The 19348-nt window shown below is 38.2% G+C and overlaps 1 protein-coding gene across 1 annotated transcript in view; it reads right to left on the reverse strand.

The window, feature by feature from the left end:
* Positions 1-3230: 3230 nt before the first annotated feature.
* The window catches only part of PRTFDC1 (phosphoribosyl transferase domain containing 1), a 41629-nt gene continuing 25511 nt past the window's right edge, over positions 3231-19348 (reverse strand). Inside the window, exons 5-9 of the mRNA XM_040080530.1 lie at positions 9151-9168; positions 7664-7746; positions 7203-7249; positions 5149-5225; positions 3231-4508 (exon numbers count right to left, since the gene is read on the reverse strand). Of these exons, the coding sequence (XP_039936464.1) occupies positions 4461-4508; positions 5149-5225; positions 7203-7249; positions 7664-7746; positions 9151-9168 (273 nt within the window). The 3' untranslated portion in view covers positions 3231-4460. The remainder of the gene's footprint in view (positions 4509-5148; positions 5226-7202; positions 7250-7663; positions 7747-9150; positions 9169-19348) is intronic.

Below are 19348 nucleotides of genomic sequence, written 5' to 3' on the forward strand. Positions count from 1 at the left end.
TTTAACTAATTGAGTCTAAATTTCTGCATTTGGAAACCCCTTGGTGTTCCAAAACAACTGCTGGCAGCAGTGAAAAGTTCAGCTGCGGATACACATGTGTTCATGTGAAGGTACAAAGAAACCAAGCACTGGTTTATTGACAGAAAGGAAGGCAGGGTCAGCCAGTTCTGCGTAACAGCACAGGCATCCAAACTACAGCTGACAGCCTTCAAAGGGCTTACGGAGCCTCACCCAGTACTGATGTCTCCTTTTTTCCCTTCTAAAAAATTTTGTGTGTTTTCTGCAACATAAAGGACAACCTTTCCTCAGTCTGTTTGTGTTGCCTTCCTTATTTGGGGTATCTTTCCCTTCTAATAATTTATAAGTGCATAATATTGCTGTTTCTTCACAAATAATTATCCTTTTAACAGTACAGAATAATCTCCCACAGTGTAGTTTATGGCTTGTGCCCAAACTTTTCTAGCTGTCCAAGCGTTGCTGTGGTGCTGTCACTGCTCTGAATATCCCTGGCAAGCAGAGCAGCCATTCCCTAGTGGTGCAAACATTTCAGCCAGGTACTGGGATAGCTGTACAAGGCTGCCTTCCCAGAGGAAGGTGTGTGGCATTAAAAAAGTAACTGTGAAAAGTGTATGAAATTGGGATACAAGCTTTTCTTTTCCCTCCACTGTATTTTAAATGTTTTGAAAGGATGGCTAAAGCACCTGACACCATGCTTCTCTCACCTGTGAGGTTTCAAATGGGCACATTGAGACAAGCAAAGCACAGGAAGAAGCTGACTCAGACACCTTAGTCATGTGGAGGGTACAGCCGGAGCTAACTTTTGGAAGACTGAACTGAGGTAACACTCACCTACATTATCTTATGGATCTACATGTCTCCCTCCAATTTAGGGAGAAGAATAATTTAGAATGCCTTTCCAAGTACACTGAGATACTGCATTCATCTCAGAGCTTTATATTTCGACTATGAGAGGTTTTGGAAAACATTTAAAAGGTAGAAGAAGGTAAAAGCATCCTCAAATATGATGGTTTTACAAAAGGGCAAGGAATCCTTCTGTCTCTTGCTATGCAACCCTGTAAAGGTTTTCTTTTGAGACTCTCATTTTTAACTGAAAATTAAAGTTTTCAAGGTAGAATCAAATACAGTTTGCATGTGTAACAAGTTTGATTACAATAGGGGTTTTCACTGCTATGTTATCTGAGAAAATCAAAATGCAGGATATGCAGAGAAGCTGATTCAGCCTTCATCTTCTCCAGTTTAAAGAAATATTGAAACTTAGAATTGCCAATACTTGTATTTAAATAAATCTTATTCTTACCATAGATCAGTAGTGATGACCCATGACCTAAGTACGTCTCAAAGTTAAGCATTTTACTGTGTATAAACTGGGATGATTTGACACTTTCACAGATCAGAAACTGTTCTGCAGCTGAATATGCCATACAGTTAGTATTGTATTTTCAGGGGAAATGTTTCAATTTTACATAATACAAATTTATAGGTTAAGACTTTGAGGATTAACATAATATGGTCAAGAAATATAACACTAATAGCAATCAATCAGTCAATCAAACACTTTTCTACTTTGTTCAGCTCTAACTTGAAGAGTGCAGCAGCTGATTCAGTTGAAAAAATATCTTAATTACAGACCTTTTAGACTATTTAAATTGTACTTTTTAAGGCAGAAATTACTAAATATTCTGACCATATCTATGGTTTGCAACATGAAATCCTAATTTATATTCAGTTAACAAAGGTGCAGGAATTATTCTTCCTAGTTTGACCTTCTCTCCAGAAAAACACTTCTGAATATTTTGGAATCAGACATACATAGATTGAATAAAGTCTGAAGTATTACATCAGTTTAAACAAAATTACTGTCTGTGTTAATTTGTATTCAACGGGTGGGGAAAAGATGCTGGTGTTAAGTGCACAAGAAAGATTGAGATAAAAATGGAAGCTTGCCCATAAACACAATGTCCAATGAAAATAATGGCTTTTAAAGAACATCTCCTCTTAAGTAACAGATGTTGCTGAACTGATTAAAAAACCCCAAACATAGCTTCATGGGTCATAGCGTGCAACCACAACTGAAAAAATATTTAGTGGCCTTTTAGCTAGAGTGGAATCAACAATATTACCAAAACACAAGACAATAAATTCTCTGAGCATACCAAAGAGACTAAGCCTAGTATTAATCAGTCATACATGCATGACTGATTACCTGTTCCCCCAGTTACACTAATGATATTTTGGAGTCTGATTGTTAAAGTAATTGAAAGCTAATTTTTCAGGTGGAAGTGCACTTCAAGCAAAGAGTAAGGTGGGTGGCAGCTGAGATACCTGGAGATGCTCAGATACATATAGGTACAAAATTCAAATATGACATTAGAAGAGAACACCCCCCTTATTCACAAAATAATTCCACATGCAATTCACTAGTGAAATCTGTATGGTTCTTTTTCACAGTGTTAAGAATATGATGACAGGAGGAAATGGAATTTGAAGAAACACTCCAGTTCTCATATTTTCTAGAAATCTGGTCTTTTCTTTTAAGCATGTAAATTTTAATAATCTGAGTCTTTCAATTAAACAATTTTAACACTGTCCTGAATTATGTGTATCTACAGTACTTCAAATTTTCACACTGATTTTACACTAACTTGCCAGATTTTTATTGTTGCTGCTGAAAGCTGATAATTGTAGTAAGGTGTAGCAAGAATTGGACTGTAATTTTTTAAGAAGAGAGGAAAAAAAAAGAAATAACCTAATGGCTGTCTTGGACTAAGCCTAAGTCTAAGTGTGTCAGTCTATGCAATGTGTCATTACCACTAAATCCATAGCAGTCAGAAGCATTAAGAAAAAACTTTACCACTCTCAAACAAAAAGGGATTAAATTCTTCAGCAGCTTCTTTCAGGGTCTGTAAGAGCACTATTCTCTAAAACAGAAGAAATTTACTCTGAGGGAAAGCTTTTCAACAGAACTATTTTAAAATACAAGTTAAATGAGTAGAGATGAGCTAGGGCATTTCTCTAGCAATCACCTTAATTCTTTCATCTTTTTCATTCCCTTAACATCATGGATTTTATCCAAATATCAATAGCTTATCGGCTACAGAATACATACATATGGTATGTTTAGATTACCAGGTAAATGCATATATTTTAAAAGCTTTTATGGGATGTGCAAAACATGCTGAAGCAGGAAATAAACAACTGTGCAAAGTAACAAGTATTCCTAATGTTTCTTTATTAGTTTATAGGAATCTGCAGCTAGTAACAATCTGCCTCTCACAGTTCAGAGCAAAACTACTGATACACAGCTACTTTGCATTGGTTTCCCTCGGGAAGTTTCTAAGAATGCTTATATTCAATACAGAATTAAACTTTTCACAGCTAATACAGTATGTTAAAATTCACAAACTTCTTTAAACACAATCTATAAAGAAAGGAGTCTAGAGTCTACAGCACTCCTGCATTAACTGGCTTTCTGTGTTGTCCTACACATTTTCTCTTTTTTTTCTATACAAGTCTTCTTCAGCACTGTCAGATCTGTATTCTTGAAGATGACAGATGGTTACAAAAAGTCTCTACTTAGACACATTAGAAAAATCAAATCATAACTGAATAATTGTCTGACTAACATTAAACTTTTGTGCTTAATGAGGTTTAGTTAAGAATATAAGTTCAGGAGAACACTGTTAATTTTTATACTTATTTGTGTCCTGGAGAAGAAAGGGATACCATGCAGAAATTCAAACCTGCCTGGCACTGGTTTCTCTTGATTAAAATTCAGCACATTAAACAGGTCAGATCTATGGCTACATGACATACCAGAGCCAGGTTATCTTCCAATTTTGGATCAACAATTTCTTGCAAAGGTTCATTCGACCTGCACTCTAATTCAGCACATCCTGAGAGCTAAAATTGTTTGGAAAAGTGGGTAATGAACTGCAACGTGACACAGAACTTCAGCTTAAACTTTTCAATTGTGGAATTAAATCAAAATAATGCTTTCAATTTGGTAGCAACATATCTGACCAAGACTAAAGGCATGATGAAGTCAATAAAATCTTGTAAAATAATCTTCATGCACAGAATGGCACTTTTGAACTATCTTGTGCAACACAGTGAAGTACATGAATTGCAATAGGTGGAATGAAGGACTGAGCAAAGAAAAGACGCATTCAGAATGAAACCTGAGGCAGACAAGTTATTAGTCAAAAGGCATCTTAGGTGGTAATTTCAATACTTAAAAAAGGTAGTAACTGTAAAATGCTTCTCTTTTTAGATAAGAGCTCTCACTTCTGTAAATATTCATCAGCATCTCTAGAGTAAACCCCTTATTATACTGAATTAAAAGACATACAAGTCAGTTGCATCGCTTTTCTGGGAGATGCTTGAGGGAGTGTAGTCAAATTTCTGCTTCACAGAAATATTCAGGAGTGGATGTTACTGCTTCAGACTCTGTATTTTGTTTTGCCATGATCATTGATAACACATATGTGCTGAAAAAAAAAACAAGACAGATTGCAAAAGTATAATTGAGTACATTAATAACTAATTGTTTAGAAATACTTATGCTTGGCCAACCTAGTGATTTTACAATTACTCTTTCCTTTCTACACATCTGGAATAGAATTCTGATATCACTTTCTAGCTACGGCAAGTTTTCCCACTTGGAATTCCCAGTTTTGAGGTGCACCCCTGGGAGTATCACAAGAAGGGAAGGAAAGGTTTGTGCCTTTTTTCCTTCCTCGCCTCTCTGAGAAAAGGACAGGTGACATAGCATTCAGACAACCCCTCTGACCTGTGTCTGTGTTTCACTTTTGCTGCTGTCTCTGCACATACTGGCAATGGTGGACTTGAGAAGCCTTAGGTGCAAAGAAGATGGAAATTTAGGGAATTCTTAGGGGGAGGCAACTGTTCTGAGTGCTGAGCAGGGACTTCTTTGGATTATTTGAGGTTTTGCAGAGAGTTTTGCACTCACTGAAAGGATCCCAAATCCCAGCCATGTCAAAGACATACCTCCAAAGGCCCCCAAGGAGGAGGCAAATTATGGCATCTTTATGGAAATAAATATGGGAAAAGTAGATCAGTGACTTTTTAAACTGTTTTGGTTTTTTTTTTTTTAAATAAGAAACTTACGTTTAGATCTCTGAAGTGCTCATTGTAGTCTAAGGCATAACCTACCACAAATAAATCTGGAATTTCAAATCCGTAATCTGTTTTAAGACAAATAACAAACACCATCAATACAAGATCAGTGGCAGTCATAAGCCCTTAAATTCATGTGTGGTTCTCAACAAGCAAACTCTATTATATGTAGTTAGTTGGGGCTATATTACTTTTGAATCTGAGACATCATGGTCAGTAGAAGCCCCTGAACCAGCTCCCAGTCAGAGTATTTGTGAGAGGGATGTGAATAGACAGAGGAGATGAGAGGATAATTTTGTATAAAATTGTCACTGGCACATTGTGGAAGGAAGCCAAAATCAGAGCTGTTACTTTCTGCTTGCTTTTGGAAGTTCCATTGGTATATATGTGTGATCATTACTGTCCCATATCACACTAATGATGGAAAAATGTAGAATATTAATTCAGAAGTAACTTTCAGAGATCTATATATTTTCTGCTAAGAATAGAAAAATCTATCTCGTATTTTATGCTACCAAACCATGTCAAATGCTTCTTAAATTAAAGCCCCAACCTTATGAAAGTTCAAGCACATACTTAACAAAGTAAATGCATGCAGTACATCTCAATTATACAACTCACACACCTGAAGCTAAGCACAGAAATGAATCTTTTTGAGTGTGAAGGTCTGTACAATACCAGCACTACATAAAACAAGGCAGACTCTTTCCAAATTGTTCTCTAAATATTTAGAGTAAAACTCAATCTTACAGACACAAAAATAGGCCCATATAAAAAAATTCTACAGGTATTCAGGGAAGGAATTTATTCAGTTGTTAAAGATTGGGGGTTATATGTGCTGTGGAATTTTAAATTTAGGTAAGTGAGGAAATGATACAGCATTGTCAGTGATTTACAAAAGAGGTCTCTGATGTTTTGTAAAATTCATCACATTATGAATAAACAGGGATAGAATTTGTTTCATTAAAAAGTTAATATGTAAAAATATAAAGCTACCCTTCATGAAGTAATTTTATTTCCTCTTTTGCATGTTTAACATCAATGAATCCAGTCAAATATATGCCTTAATTTACTGGATTAATTTCTGAGTGTTAAAAATACCACTCCACTGTGTAAGAAGTTGTAGAACAAAATGTTTGGATCATCGTTCAGATAACAGGGCTAAAACCCCAGGGCTGTGCCCAATATTTAAGTAATTTTTGCTTCATAAATTTTCCTTCTCACCCACATCCCAAATCAAAACCCTTCATACTGCCTCCTGGTACTCACCTGCCTACTCTCCTTCTACCCTCCTCCCCAGCTCAGCTGACCACAGACTTCTTCAGTAGCAAATACTGGTCGATCTCTTCTAGATGGATCTAGTCTTTTCATATTTAGCCACATACCTGTTATTACATCATTTATTCTAAATAAGTCTAAAATGACAATTGCTTGGTATAGCTCCATTTACAGCTTCATCATAACACAGTATAAGGACCAGTAATTTAGAGAGAAGTGGTGCTGATGTGGTGCAAACTGAGCAGCAAGAAAAAGTTTTAAAAGCCCATATTATCTTCTGCCTTTTAGGGGGTGAGATTTAATTATAATATCAGTGTTTTCCCTTTGAACAATAATACTTAAAAAAAATAGAAGTGCTTTTCTGAATTAAAAAAATGTAAAACTTGTTAATACTTAGTCACAATAAAACACTTTCATGCTCAGATGGAATCCTGCAGCTCCTCCAGAAAAATGCAATGAGGAAGAAAAAAGAAGAAATGGATATTCTCTTTGATATTGTTTGTCAGAGACAGAAGATAAAACACTCACCTTTCATTGATAAAATTAAACCCTTTCAAATTTTTCCAATAAAGTCAGTATTCTGCAGAAAACCTAAGTAGGGTAGGCTTTCCAAATGACAATTATACAAATCCTTCCATTGCATCCCATAGACTCATTGACAGTTGGTATTTTACAGTGCTTCTAGCAGTCCATTGAATGTTATGAAAGGCAGTTGACAGAGCAGTCAACCTTTTCTACTGTCAAGCAGAGATTTTCAGAACACTTACAATCTGGTCTGTACCCATCAGGCCGAGATGTTCTTTTCACCAACAAACTGTAATTAAAAATAAAACAAGCCCCATTTAAATCTAGATATGTAACTGAATAACACACATAAAAAACTATTCCCTTTATCAAAAACCTTCAGAGCCATGTGAATCCCCGTTCTTGTTCTGTTTCTCTTCCTGAAAACATCCTGATTGCAGGGAAAAGCTGGGTGTATTCCCCTCCCAACTCCATCAGTGCCAATCTTGAAATGGCTGGAGGGTCATCGCCAAGGCAGAACAATACAAAAGCATTTCCCCTCCTTTCCTTCACCCTCCCCTTAATGACTCAGGCAGCTCCTCTGCTTAGCTCTCCTTCATACTGCAGCATCAAATTAAAGCAGGCTCTCTGAATGAGAATCTACTCTGGAAAATATGCTGGACTAGACTAATTAATATCTAAGTTTTGTGATTGCTTTACTTACCTTGCCACTTTAATCATTTTCGGCTTGTATTTTTCTATATTGTTAAGCAGAACCTTCATGGTCCTTCCAGTTCCAACAATATCCTTAAAAACCAAGAAAAATAAAGTAAGTAAAACACAAAGGAAAGCTGAAAGGAGGAAATCTGGACAATGACTGAGAAGTTCCACTTTCCTCCTTTGTGCTGATGATTTATTTTTCCAGTGCACTGTAAACCACATCCAAAAAAGGGTATAATTGAGCTTACACTCTTTGAAGCAAGCACTTTCTATTCATAAAATTATCAGTTCAAGGACTGTCCACTTCCTCTTGAAAACAGCTGTATTGCAAGTACTTGGAATGTAACTCAGGACTGGAGATGACTCTAGTGGGCACTGCAAGGATGCAGGGATTAGACTTTTCATATTATATTTGAGATCACAGAATATCATGTCGGAGCCAAGTCTGCCCTATTTTTTGTTTTATTAGCACAGTACAAATGTGGTTTCTCCAGAGCTGCCATATCCAATATTATCTCAATGAATTCAATAGGTACCTGGCTAGAAAACTGACCATGGAGAGAACTCTGGGGGTGGATTAGCAACACCTTGTCTCTGCCCTCCAGCTCTTTAATAGCATTAATGAAATTTGCTGTGGGCATTTTTAACTTCTGTTAGAGCAGCTGGAATGAGTAAATATGGAGCTCTTAGCAGCTATTCAGGTAACCAGCCATCTCTGTGGCTGATGGCTTTTTTTCCATCCTTTGCTAAGAGAAGAAGTTTCAACAGTATACAGTTCATTACACTGTCCAGCTTACTTTCCACACAAGCAGACTAGTTCTGAAACGCCAGGCAGATGCTAATGTGTTCTCTAGCAGTCCCAGTTGCTTATTCAACGTTTTCAAAGAGAATCACCTATCTTAATTATATGAGAATTTGGAGCACCAGTGAGGTGACATGTTCTTTCCCTCTTCAACTGAACACTGCTGACTTACATCAGCAGCAGCTCTGTGATGGGCTGTCCCCCGAGGACATGGCTGGGTGGAGAGCTGCATGCAGGAGTTGGGGGCCTTGAGGGAATGACTGACACTCCCAACCAGACTTTGAACAACCCTGGAGCTGGAAAGCATATGCAGGGCCACTATTTCAAAGTCATGCACCTGAGAAATGCAGGGCATCACTGCAGTTGATTCACTGTCCTCCAAGGAACAGAACAACTTGAAGAACAGGAGTTGTTGAAACCATAGAAAGAGCAAATCAAATGAGGCAGAAACAAAGACTCCTGGGTATCACAAGGCAGAGCACCAGTTAGAGGGACAGCAATGTAGTTTGATCTGTCATGCAATTGCAAAAAGACTGAGAGGCCATTAAGAAAATCAACCCCTCTCCCCCTTCACCACCTCCCAGTGAAAAAAAGTGTAAACACAGACAGGATTTAGAAACTGAACAGCCAATTATGATTTGGCTGTGTTACTTTATCTAAGTATAATATGACATAAGCACCCAGCTTACCTCCACAATTAGAACATTCTGGAAGAAACAAACAAAAATTAATAAAATTACATAATATTCACATAGTAAAAGAAACAAATGTTTAAAAAGGGGAAATGAAGATAGGTCCATGTGCATATGTACAACACAGTAGGACACAAGGAGTTTCCTGTTTCATTTTTGTGCCCTGTAAAAGACCCAGCCATAAGAGCAAGCCCTGAAATCAGGGACCACAACTTAATTCAGCTCTGTCCAGATTATTCTCTTTGTCCAAGAACAGATGTAGCTTTGGAAAATAAAATTAGATGGAAGAAATCCAAATAGGATGAGCTTCACTTCATTCCATCATCTCTGGCTGTGTACTGCACTGTACCCTATAGTTCGCTAAAATACTATTTACAATATTAGTATGAGAATACAGCAATAATATTCTTTCTCTGAAATAAATTATCTTCCTCCCTCCACCCACACCCCAGCAACTTCATAGTAAAGGATTAGAGGCCAAGTTGTAACACCCACTCTCATACTGCAAAGCACCCTCTTTCTCTTCAGATACTGCTGCTGAAATCAGTATTATTTGAAGAGAAGGGGAGTGGCCCAGCCAAGAGCAGTGATGTCAAGCTTTATGACAGTATCGTCACACAGGCTGAATCTTTTTGCTGAAATGGTTCATCCCCGTTCCAGGAATTACAGTGTCTAAGGAGACTTCAGTTCTTCTACTAAAAGCAATAATAAGATGCAATGTCCTTATTAGAAAAAATAAAAATCTGTTTATTAGAAGACATGATCATATGCATGATCAAAAGGATGGACTCTTACAATCTTGCACTAAGATCTACTCTCTGAAGTGAAACCTGCAGTAGCAAGACGAAAGTTATTTCACAAATACCTTTATCTATCCATCAATGTATACATCTTACATGGATGTGCACTCTGTGTGTCCTGAAAAACCTCGAGACCGCATAGTTTCGTATCCATGCAGTATCCACCAGCCCAGTTTACATTCCACTTTCTTTCTATCAGGCTTGTTGGCTTTGTTACATACATAACATGGAGACTGTTTAATTTCCTTTTCCATAACAGAAACCCAAGGTTGAGAGTTGTAAGAGAGACTCAAACACACGGAGAAGGAGTGTGTGAAAGGAGCATGCTCACAACAAGCACACCTTTAACAGCTTCATTAACTGACATGTAAATAATTGTTAATTCTCAAACCAGAAATTATTAATATAGATTATCCATATTTGTAGTCATACTGCAGTTCTTCCTAAGACAGTACTTGGTAGGGAGACATGGCATACTTCATGCATTAAGCACTGCAGAAACACGTGGCCACACATGGGTATTATACCTGGATTCTTCTGAAATGGCAAAACACTTGGTAAAGGTGTGGAGGGAACTCCTGGTAGCAGTTGAGCAAATGTCAGCAATGGAGATACCACTCAAGAAAGCCACTAATTTAGACTGAGCTCTGGTGGAATGTATATTAATCTTGGAGGGAGGCTCCTTTTTGGTGTTTTCATAACAGGTTTCACTGGTGGTTATCCAGCTTGGCACTCCTGACTTTCAACCTCTCAGCTGCTGACACAAACAACTTTGGATCTCAAACACCTAGTCCTGTGAAGGCAAAAAGTTAAAGGCCTCTTAACAACAAAAGTCTGAAGACACCCTGTCTCTAGAAATTTCTCCCTTCAAGAAAGAATGGAAGTATATCAGTTGTCCAGATAAGATGAAGAGCCAAAACCATGTTCAGGAGAAGCTTATGACAGGTGTGCAGGAACACATTTTTTTGAGGGAAACCCTTTGGATCCAAAACCAATTTGGTTCTCATCTGGCTTCCTACATGAAGTCGTAAGTGGGAAAAACACTTCTGAGGACTAGCTCGGGACACCTGGGTCTGAGGCATAAGGAAATTACTTGATTCAGTCAGTGGACAACTGAAGATAAAGTGCGGGAGTAATGGCTTAACCACTCCAAGGAAATTGTGCAGCTAGTGATATATGTAAATATTGATGTGTTTATACACCCCCCCGCCCCCCCCACATACATATATATGATATAAGGAGAGAGCAAAAGAGTTGACAAGGAAAGAACCTCACCGGAACTAAAAATGGAAATGAACTATTTTAGTACCAGGCCCAGCGAGAGTAACCATGATCAAACACAGCCCACAGATCTGAAGGCAGGTCCATAGTGTCGAGACAGGTTCAACAAAGTCAGTCTGTGAGTCAGGGTCTGGGTCAATGCTTTCAGTAATGTACAGGTTTGGCTGCAGCTGAGCTGAAGGTCAGTACCCACACAGCACAGACCAGGAATGGACTGAGCCCAGGGCTGAGCTGGTGTTCCTGTGCCCACAGGTGTGAGTAGAGGCCCCAGGCCCCACGGCCATTAGCATCTATTAGTGCATCTCTCAGTGCACTGCGACAGATTGAGAGAAAAGCAAAGTCCTAGCACATTTAATTGACAGATAAATAAGTTTCTTTGCTAGCACAATTGCTTCAGCTGTTCTGTCAAGATCAGCAGTAGGGATTCTTTTGCTTCTCACATGTGGAAATCAAGAAGTTGGACAGAATGAGGGGACAGCAGCCTCCTTGGCCATGGAATTTCGGTTAACCAACAGGGAGGAGTAGACCTTACTATTTAACTTCTGAGAAAAACCACCATAGACATTAATAGAAAATGGGTCTGAAGATCATCTTGTAAAATCATCTTGTGTTGGGCTACAGCAGAAATTTTAAGGACTCCTTCACAGACATCTGATTTATCTCTTCTAGAATATGATGAGTACTTCAGAACCTGCCCAGAGAATGTGTCTCAATACCTCATTATCTAAGAGCAAAAATACAATTAGAAAACTTCTGTGGATATTTTGGAACTTGTTTTGAAGAGAACATGGAAAAAGCTTTGTTTTCTTCTCTTTTCTCTTCTATATTTGAAAGACATATTTCCTCAGTTTCCTCTTTTTCAGATTAAACAACCTCTATTTATTCAATATTTTCTCACAAGTTGTATTTCCTAGCTTTCTGATCACTCTTTTGTTCTCCTCTGGAATCAGTCCAATTGGTCAGAATCCTTCTCCAGTTGTGGTGTTCCAAACCAGAATGAAGTTTTTTCCAGTGTCAAGAGGAATAAAAGAACCACTTTGTATGCTTTATAAATAATGTTCCTTTCTATGTATCCCAGTACAACAGTTACGTCCCTTCTAAAAATATACTGGTGTCTCATATGCAACTTGTGATCCACCTATTGTCTCCAGGACTGTTGCTGAGTCAGTCCTCCCTCACTTGCATTTATGCAAAAGATTACTTCTGTATAAACACCGAAGTTGGTATTCATCTTTACTGTCATTACATGTCATTCTTTGAACCAAATTCTGAAACTAATTTCTTAAGATCATAATATCTTGTAGCATTTTTCCAGGTAGTATGAGTACCATTAAATGCTAATTCTATCTTTTCAGTCATGAATTAAATATTGTATAGTCCCTGGAGACCATGCTTTAATGCATCTCGTCTGACAGTGAAGCATAATTAACTGTTTCTTGAGAACAGCTTTCCAACCAGTTACACATCTGTCTAACAGAAATTTAATCTTGTCTGTGTTTCCTTATCACAAATGACTCATATGAAGGAAAGAGGATTAATGTGAATCCAGACATGCCTGAAAGGTTTGTCTGGCTACAGGAGTGATAGTCACTTGCACATGACTTCATCTGAAGTGTAAGATCTCATATTTATTGACTAACTTGAGAAGGAAGGTTTTGGTGGATGCCATCTCTCATCCATAGAGTCAAGGAGTTCAACTGTTGCAAATCATATACATTGGGGAAGTTCCTATAAGATGTCTAGGCCAGAAAACACAGATGCTATTTTGTATTATGCCCATTCTCATTATTTCCGAAACACTGATGAGGATTTTCTGTACTATGGAGAAATCCTGTATGTAAGGCCTTTGCAGTGAAAAGCCAATATAAAAACATTTTGTAACTATAAGTAAGCAGGCATCCTAACTGTTCAGAGTGATACTTTAATGTCTGTTGTCATTATGCAGGGTTACTGTGTCTAAAGACTCCATACTTTTCAGTCATTAACTGCTGCTGACAACCAAAGGCATTCAGAGAGGTTTGCCATCCTCTGGTACACAAACCCTATCCTACAAAATACTGTACTGGGAAACTGCCTGTATTGTTGCCTAATCCCCTGCCTTTCTACTGTTGAAGCAGTCTACAGACAGAAGATTTCAGAAAAGGGATGGCATAGCTGAGTAGTAGAGGAATAAACTGCAAACTGCCAGGAAATGTTTTCATATAGTGTCCAACACTAGAAAGTGGTGACATCTAACTAAAACTGGATGAAATAGATTAGCTTATCCTTGATCAGATGGAGAGCAGAGGATGAAAGAAGAATGCAATGGATATGACAGATTAGTACATTATCAGTAATGTCACCATCATCCTAAAGGCACAGCTGGCTGCGCCCAGCATCTCTTGTGAGAGGTCAGTTACGTGGAGGACCTTATTCAGCTTCACTGTGAAACTCTCACGTGAGCTGGTGCACAGGAGACTGGTAAAACTCATCAGCTTGTGGTGCTGCAGCAGTAGCTGATAGCTGGACAAATAGGAAACTAAAGGACACAGAAGAAAAGATCTTTTCTCAAATATGTGTGTTTGAAGGTCCTGTAGATCAAGAATGTTTTGTCCTTTCAGATAGATTTGAGGCAATTACAAGGAAGGAAACCACATGAAAAGCAAAGTAATCCAGCCTTCTGGATTTTGTTTACTTTTGAAACTCAGAGAACAGGATATAGGAATATTTGCTGACATCTTGACTAGACTAAAGACGGCTTAATTTCTAAGTAGAGCCATCTTCACCAGTCTCTGAAGTACATCCAGAAACCGAATAATGGTGCTAATATATCTTAGAGTGAGACAGAGTACAGCCAGTTTTTTAAAATATATCCTGGAAAGATTTCATACTTAGTCCAAATAAAAAAGGATGCTGGTTTCTGAGAATGGAACACCTTCCTATTGAGTCACTGCAAAAGAATCAACATTGCAAAAGAATCAACTTCCATTACTGCCGGATCAGAGGGGTGGTTGGGAGCTGGTAGATTTGGATTACTGTGATTCATTCCATGTTTACACCGTTTTTTACCAGGTAGCTGACAGAAGGTCGGCTGGTGCAACATAAAGTCAAAGAATGCGTCAAGTTATAAGGGACACATAAGGACCATCAAGTCCAACTCCCTGCTCTTTGCAGGACTACATAAAACTAAACCCTATGACATAGACCAGGGGCTTAGGAACTCTGAGAGGCTTCAGATCCTGGCCACTTCCCTGGGGAGCCTGTTCCAGTGACTTGACCACAGTTTCAGTGAAGAACGTTTTCCAACTGTGCAATCTGAACATCCCCAGACGTGGCTTCATTCCATTTCCTCCTGTCTGGCTGCTGGTCACTAGAGAGCTGTGTGCACTGTCCATATTGAGGGAATTGTAGGCTGTGATGAGGGCACCCCTCACCCTTCACTTCCCCAGGCTGGACAGCACAAGTGACCTCAGCCACCCCTCAGAAGTCTTGTCCTTGAGCCCTTGCACCAACCTGGTTGTCCTGGACACACTCTGATAGTCAGAAATCCTTCTTGCATTGTGGCACACCCCAGCACTGGAAGTGTGGCTGCCCCAGTGCAGAGCAGAGTGGGACACTTCCCTCCCACGACCAGCTGCCCATACTGGACCTGATGCCCCCCAGGACATGCTTCATTCTCTCAAGCCAGCATACCTTTTTGTCTGGACTATGTATGAAATCTTTCCAGGACAGGGTTGGCCCTCCTGGCTGCCAGGGCACTGCTGGTTCATGTTCAACTTGCCAAGGACCAGGACCCCCAGATCCCTTTACATGGTGCTGCTCTCCAGCCTCTCATTCCCCAGTCTGTACATATAACAGGGATTACCCTGTCCAGGTGGAGAATCTGGTTAAATTTCATACAATTGGTGATTGCCCAGCTCTCCAGCCTATGAAGATTTCTCTGTAAGGCCCCTCTGTAAGACCTTTGAGGGAGTCCACAGGCCCTCCTGTTTTAGCATCATTGGCAAATTTTCCTAATGTACATTCAATTTATGAGTCCAGATCTTTTATAAAAATATTAAAAGCAGTGGCCCTGAAATCGTTCTCTGCCATTTTGAATGCAAAGGGGTGCTGTGAAGTTTAAAATTCTCCAGTTTTGAGTGATCAGGGCACACAGAACTTGCAACTCTGTACATGAACATTTGAACTGAGCAGAAATAATATTTGTGGTTTGAGCTGGATCTCCACAAAAATAAAATCTGCGCTTCCATATTAATTTCTAGACAGTAGCAAAAAATGGCCCATTGCAGCATGTCTTGGGTCATCTGGAAAAAGGAGGTTTTTGACATTACTAGTACTATGCAAAAAAAGGAAGAAATAACTTCTAAACCCCAAGTAGCATGTGAATTTGTCTCTAATGCTAAACAGAATTCTCTGTGAATGTTAATTTTTTTTTTTTTGATAATGAACAGAAAACATGCAAAAGTTGAAAATCTGTCATTTAGTGCTTTTTAAAGCCACACAAGTTTATACACTGCAAGAAAGTATGTTGTTTTTACAGTACATTTAAACAAATGCCGACTTACAGTAAGATGAAAACTACTCCGGCACTGAGTCAATACATTTCTATTGTTTACCTTCCCACAGGTCAGTAATAAATGGAACAATGTCAGCTAACAAGACCAAGCAGAATAATGAGAGCATGTCTGCCTCCTGCCTGACAGTAGTAAGCGCTATGGAAATTATTTTTCATCTTCCTGGAAAAGAATAACAACTTTTTTTCTAGACTTGGGTTTTTGTGTTCCATTCAGAAGACTGTTTTCAAAGGAAAATTGCTATGAAATAGTAGTACTTTGAAGTTAGCACTGAATAAGACTTTGAAGAAAACTGTGTCTTTGAATTAATATAAAATGTGAAATTTTTAGCAAGGTAAAAATTCTAAGTTGAACATTTACAAAGGGAGAGTATTTAATTGAAAGCTGAAACTATACTTAAGTAATCAAATAAACAACTGTACTTAATGCCATACTACAGCTAAGAGGACAAACTCAGCTCTCACATGTATAGCAAGAAAATCAGGCAGGTACGTAAAGAGGGTATTTTCTCCTTAAAAGTTTCAGCATAAAATCAGCAGAATAGCATACACACACTTTTTTTTTTTTTTCTTTAATCGAAAGAAAAGAACAGAAATAACTTAAAACTGAGAAAAGAAAAATTATTTGAGACCTGAAAAAATACCTTAGAGTGAAGTAAGGTTTGTAGCAGGAAGTAATAGCTTTTATTTAATTAACAGCCCATTTCCCAGTGGGGGAACATTTTTCACAAAAGAACTTTGACCTTTCAGCCCACAGCCTCAGAGAGACCACAAAATACCTTCAACAGCTGAGCCTGGGAACAAAAATTCAGAACTGCTGCATGCACTTGAAATCATGGACTGAATAAAATAGTGGCTTTACAGCACATTATAATCCTCCACTGCAGCTGCCCTTCAACTCATTTATCAGTGTTCCACAGCTGATAATTTCCTCTCTTATTTTAGCTCAGAGGAATTCTTAACATTTTTATCTGCCCCTCTGGTCACAGGGCAGGTGATTACGTAGGGCAATCTCTTTTCTTATCCCAAACTGTCTGATTACCACATTAGGTTAAAATTAAAAGTTTCTCCCAATCTGTACTTGAAGTTTGCCGATTCTATTCAGACCAACAGAAGAATTTGCATGCTTGAAATTTCATTTCTTCCCACTGTATCAGTTGCCTATTATTAATTTCCTGTTGTTAATTCCACCTTCAAACCTTGTCTCATTTACATCCTACAGTATGCCAGTAACTGTACAGCAGGCTCCCAGTGGATTAGTTTATCTAAAAGCAGCTTAAGTAATGACTGTGTGATAGGCAAATATGCAACCATATGGCAATATAAATTTGATAATGCCAAACTGCTTAATCCAGTAGGCATTGAAAAAGGCCACGGTTGAAGACAAAAAACTGTTCACATTCAGAAAAGAAAATCAGATTCACCATTTTAGCAGTGATGACAGTTGATAATTGATGTAACATGCCTGATATATGGAGGCTTCTCCACCAAGTCTCTTAATCAATATTGTTGGTAGTTCAAAAGATACACTGTAGGTACAGTGAAGAAATTATCATTTGGGATCCTTCATTCTAATTATCCAGAAGTTCAGACAAGATGCTTTTGTGCCTTAAGATAAAGGAATTGCTAAACAAAGCCCTGTTTGTGATCAGGCTAATTAACTGTCCTGGGAAGGAAAAAAAGAAGGGGAAAAGAATGAACCTTAATGTGGGAAGATTGGCATAATTTGGACTGATGGAAATACCTTTATCTTCAAGTTCCCATTAATATCCTTAGTTCCTTCCTGTCTCTTTCTTGGATAGAACTATTCTTAAACTACTTGGGAGTACTTTTAACATTGTTAGTTATACCAGCTTGCAAAGTACACATGAATACACAATGTCAAGAAAAGGTGAGTTCATTTATTTGTCCAGTTCTACAGTGAAAGCATATTTGTAAAAAAACCCTCCACCACCTTCCCCCCACAAAATCTCTTTTTTATCAATCTCTATTTCTTTTGTTTTGTTTCATTTTATGGGCGCAAGGAGATAAAAAGCAACAATGTAGTGTATTTTCATTCCCTTTAGATAAATTTCCATTCAGTAGTCTTCATTTTCAGTTAGATTCTTTCTGAAGACACCTTAACATGCGTACTCCAGATCATCAGAATTACATAAAATTGATAATGTGATTCTTCAAACTGAATTTTTAATTAATTAATTAATTTAATTAATGGATTATCCGTTTACTCATCACACATGCAGTACTTGCTTTCTTAGCATTGTACTTGGAGAACCTCAGGTACCAATAGTTAAACTAGACATTTTATGGCAGTGCCATAGAGCTGAAGCATCACCATCAATAAAAACTAAAGAAAAATGCATCAAATTGCAGTGAAGAGGTTCAAAGGAAGCTGCAAGGACTCTTATGAAACAATTTTATGTTATGCACACAGGAATGAATTCCACACATATTAACACTTCATCACAATGTCAGAAAATATTCTGTAAAATGAGACATCTAGCTAGGAGCTTTCTCCAGGGTTCTAGAAAGGTTCCCATATGTCTGATTTTAATCTTTTCTGCTGAGCTCATCCACATCTTCCGGCACACTTGGAAGGACAGCAGATATGACATCTCAAAAATGTTATTTTTTCAGACACATGGTTTGGTCAGTAGCAGCTGCTGATGGGAGCAAACGCGTTAATCTGTTAAGAGTCCATGCATACAAAGTCCAGCAATATAAATTGTGTAAAACAAGTTCAGAATCTTCAAGAGGTAACAGAGTGGGGGACATAATGGAGGACCTGAGGCTTTGCTCTTAGAGAGCATTGTGTCAAATGCTGTGCACACTCATATTCCACTTGCAGCCATCTTCACAGCATCTTTCTGTTGTGCATAAAAAGTAGAACAAACTACCATAATTAATCTAAAGGTAATTCAGGAATGACTCATGTCTCCCTTTTCTCACTTGCATGAAGAAGTACAGTCTTCTGGTCATTTGGAATTAGATGAGGATTTTCTGGACATAGGTGAAATAGGATTATGAACAGGTATGAGGCAGAAGCAGGCAGACAGTGGCTACCAGAGCCCATATGAAAAATGGGATAGGAAAGCTGTAAAGGGTTTTTTATACTTTCCTTCCTCCAGAACAACAACAACAACAAAAGAAAATAATGATGAACAGTAGAACAGATTACCTAAGAATGAAGTGCAAAGAAAGGTGATTCACTTTGGAGAAGGAAAAAATAGTGTCTTTTGCTCTGGAAAAAACAGTTAAGGATGACAACTGTCAGAAGAATAGACAGTATCAAATCTAATTAAGAAAAAATGCAGAACAGCAAAAGGGACTAAATACGGCTGTTAAGCAGAGGTACTGAAGATGTGGAATGCTTCAAGGCACATAAAATCAACCTTTGAAAAGATGAAAAGCAAGGCTACATGCCTAATAGGAAGTAAGATGTTGAAGTGAGTGGGGGACATGACTGTACATAATGCTCTAAAGAGAATGGCATTATTGTTTCTGCAAATTTGTGGGCATTACTCTAGAAAGGAATGTATACAGGGGAAGAAATCACAACATT

This window comes from Hirundo rustica, chromosome 1 (assembly GCF_015227805.2).
Source record: "Hirundo rustica isolate bHirRus1 chromosome 1, bHirRus1.pri.v3, whole genome shotgun sequence".
Lineage (NCBI taxonomy): Eukaryota > Metazoa > Chordata > Aves > Passeriformes > Hirundinidae > Hirundo > Hirundo rustica.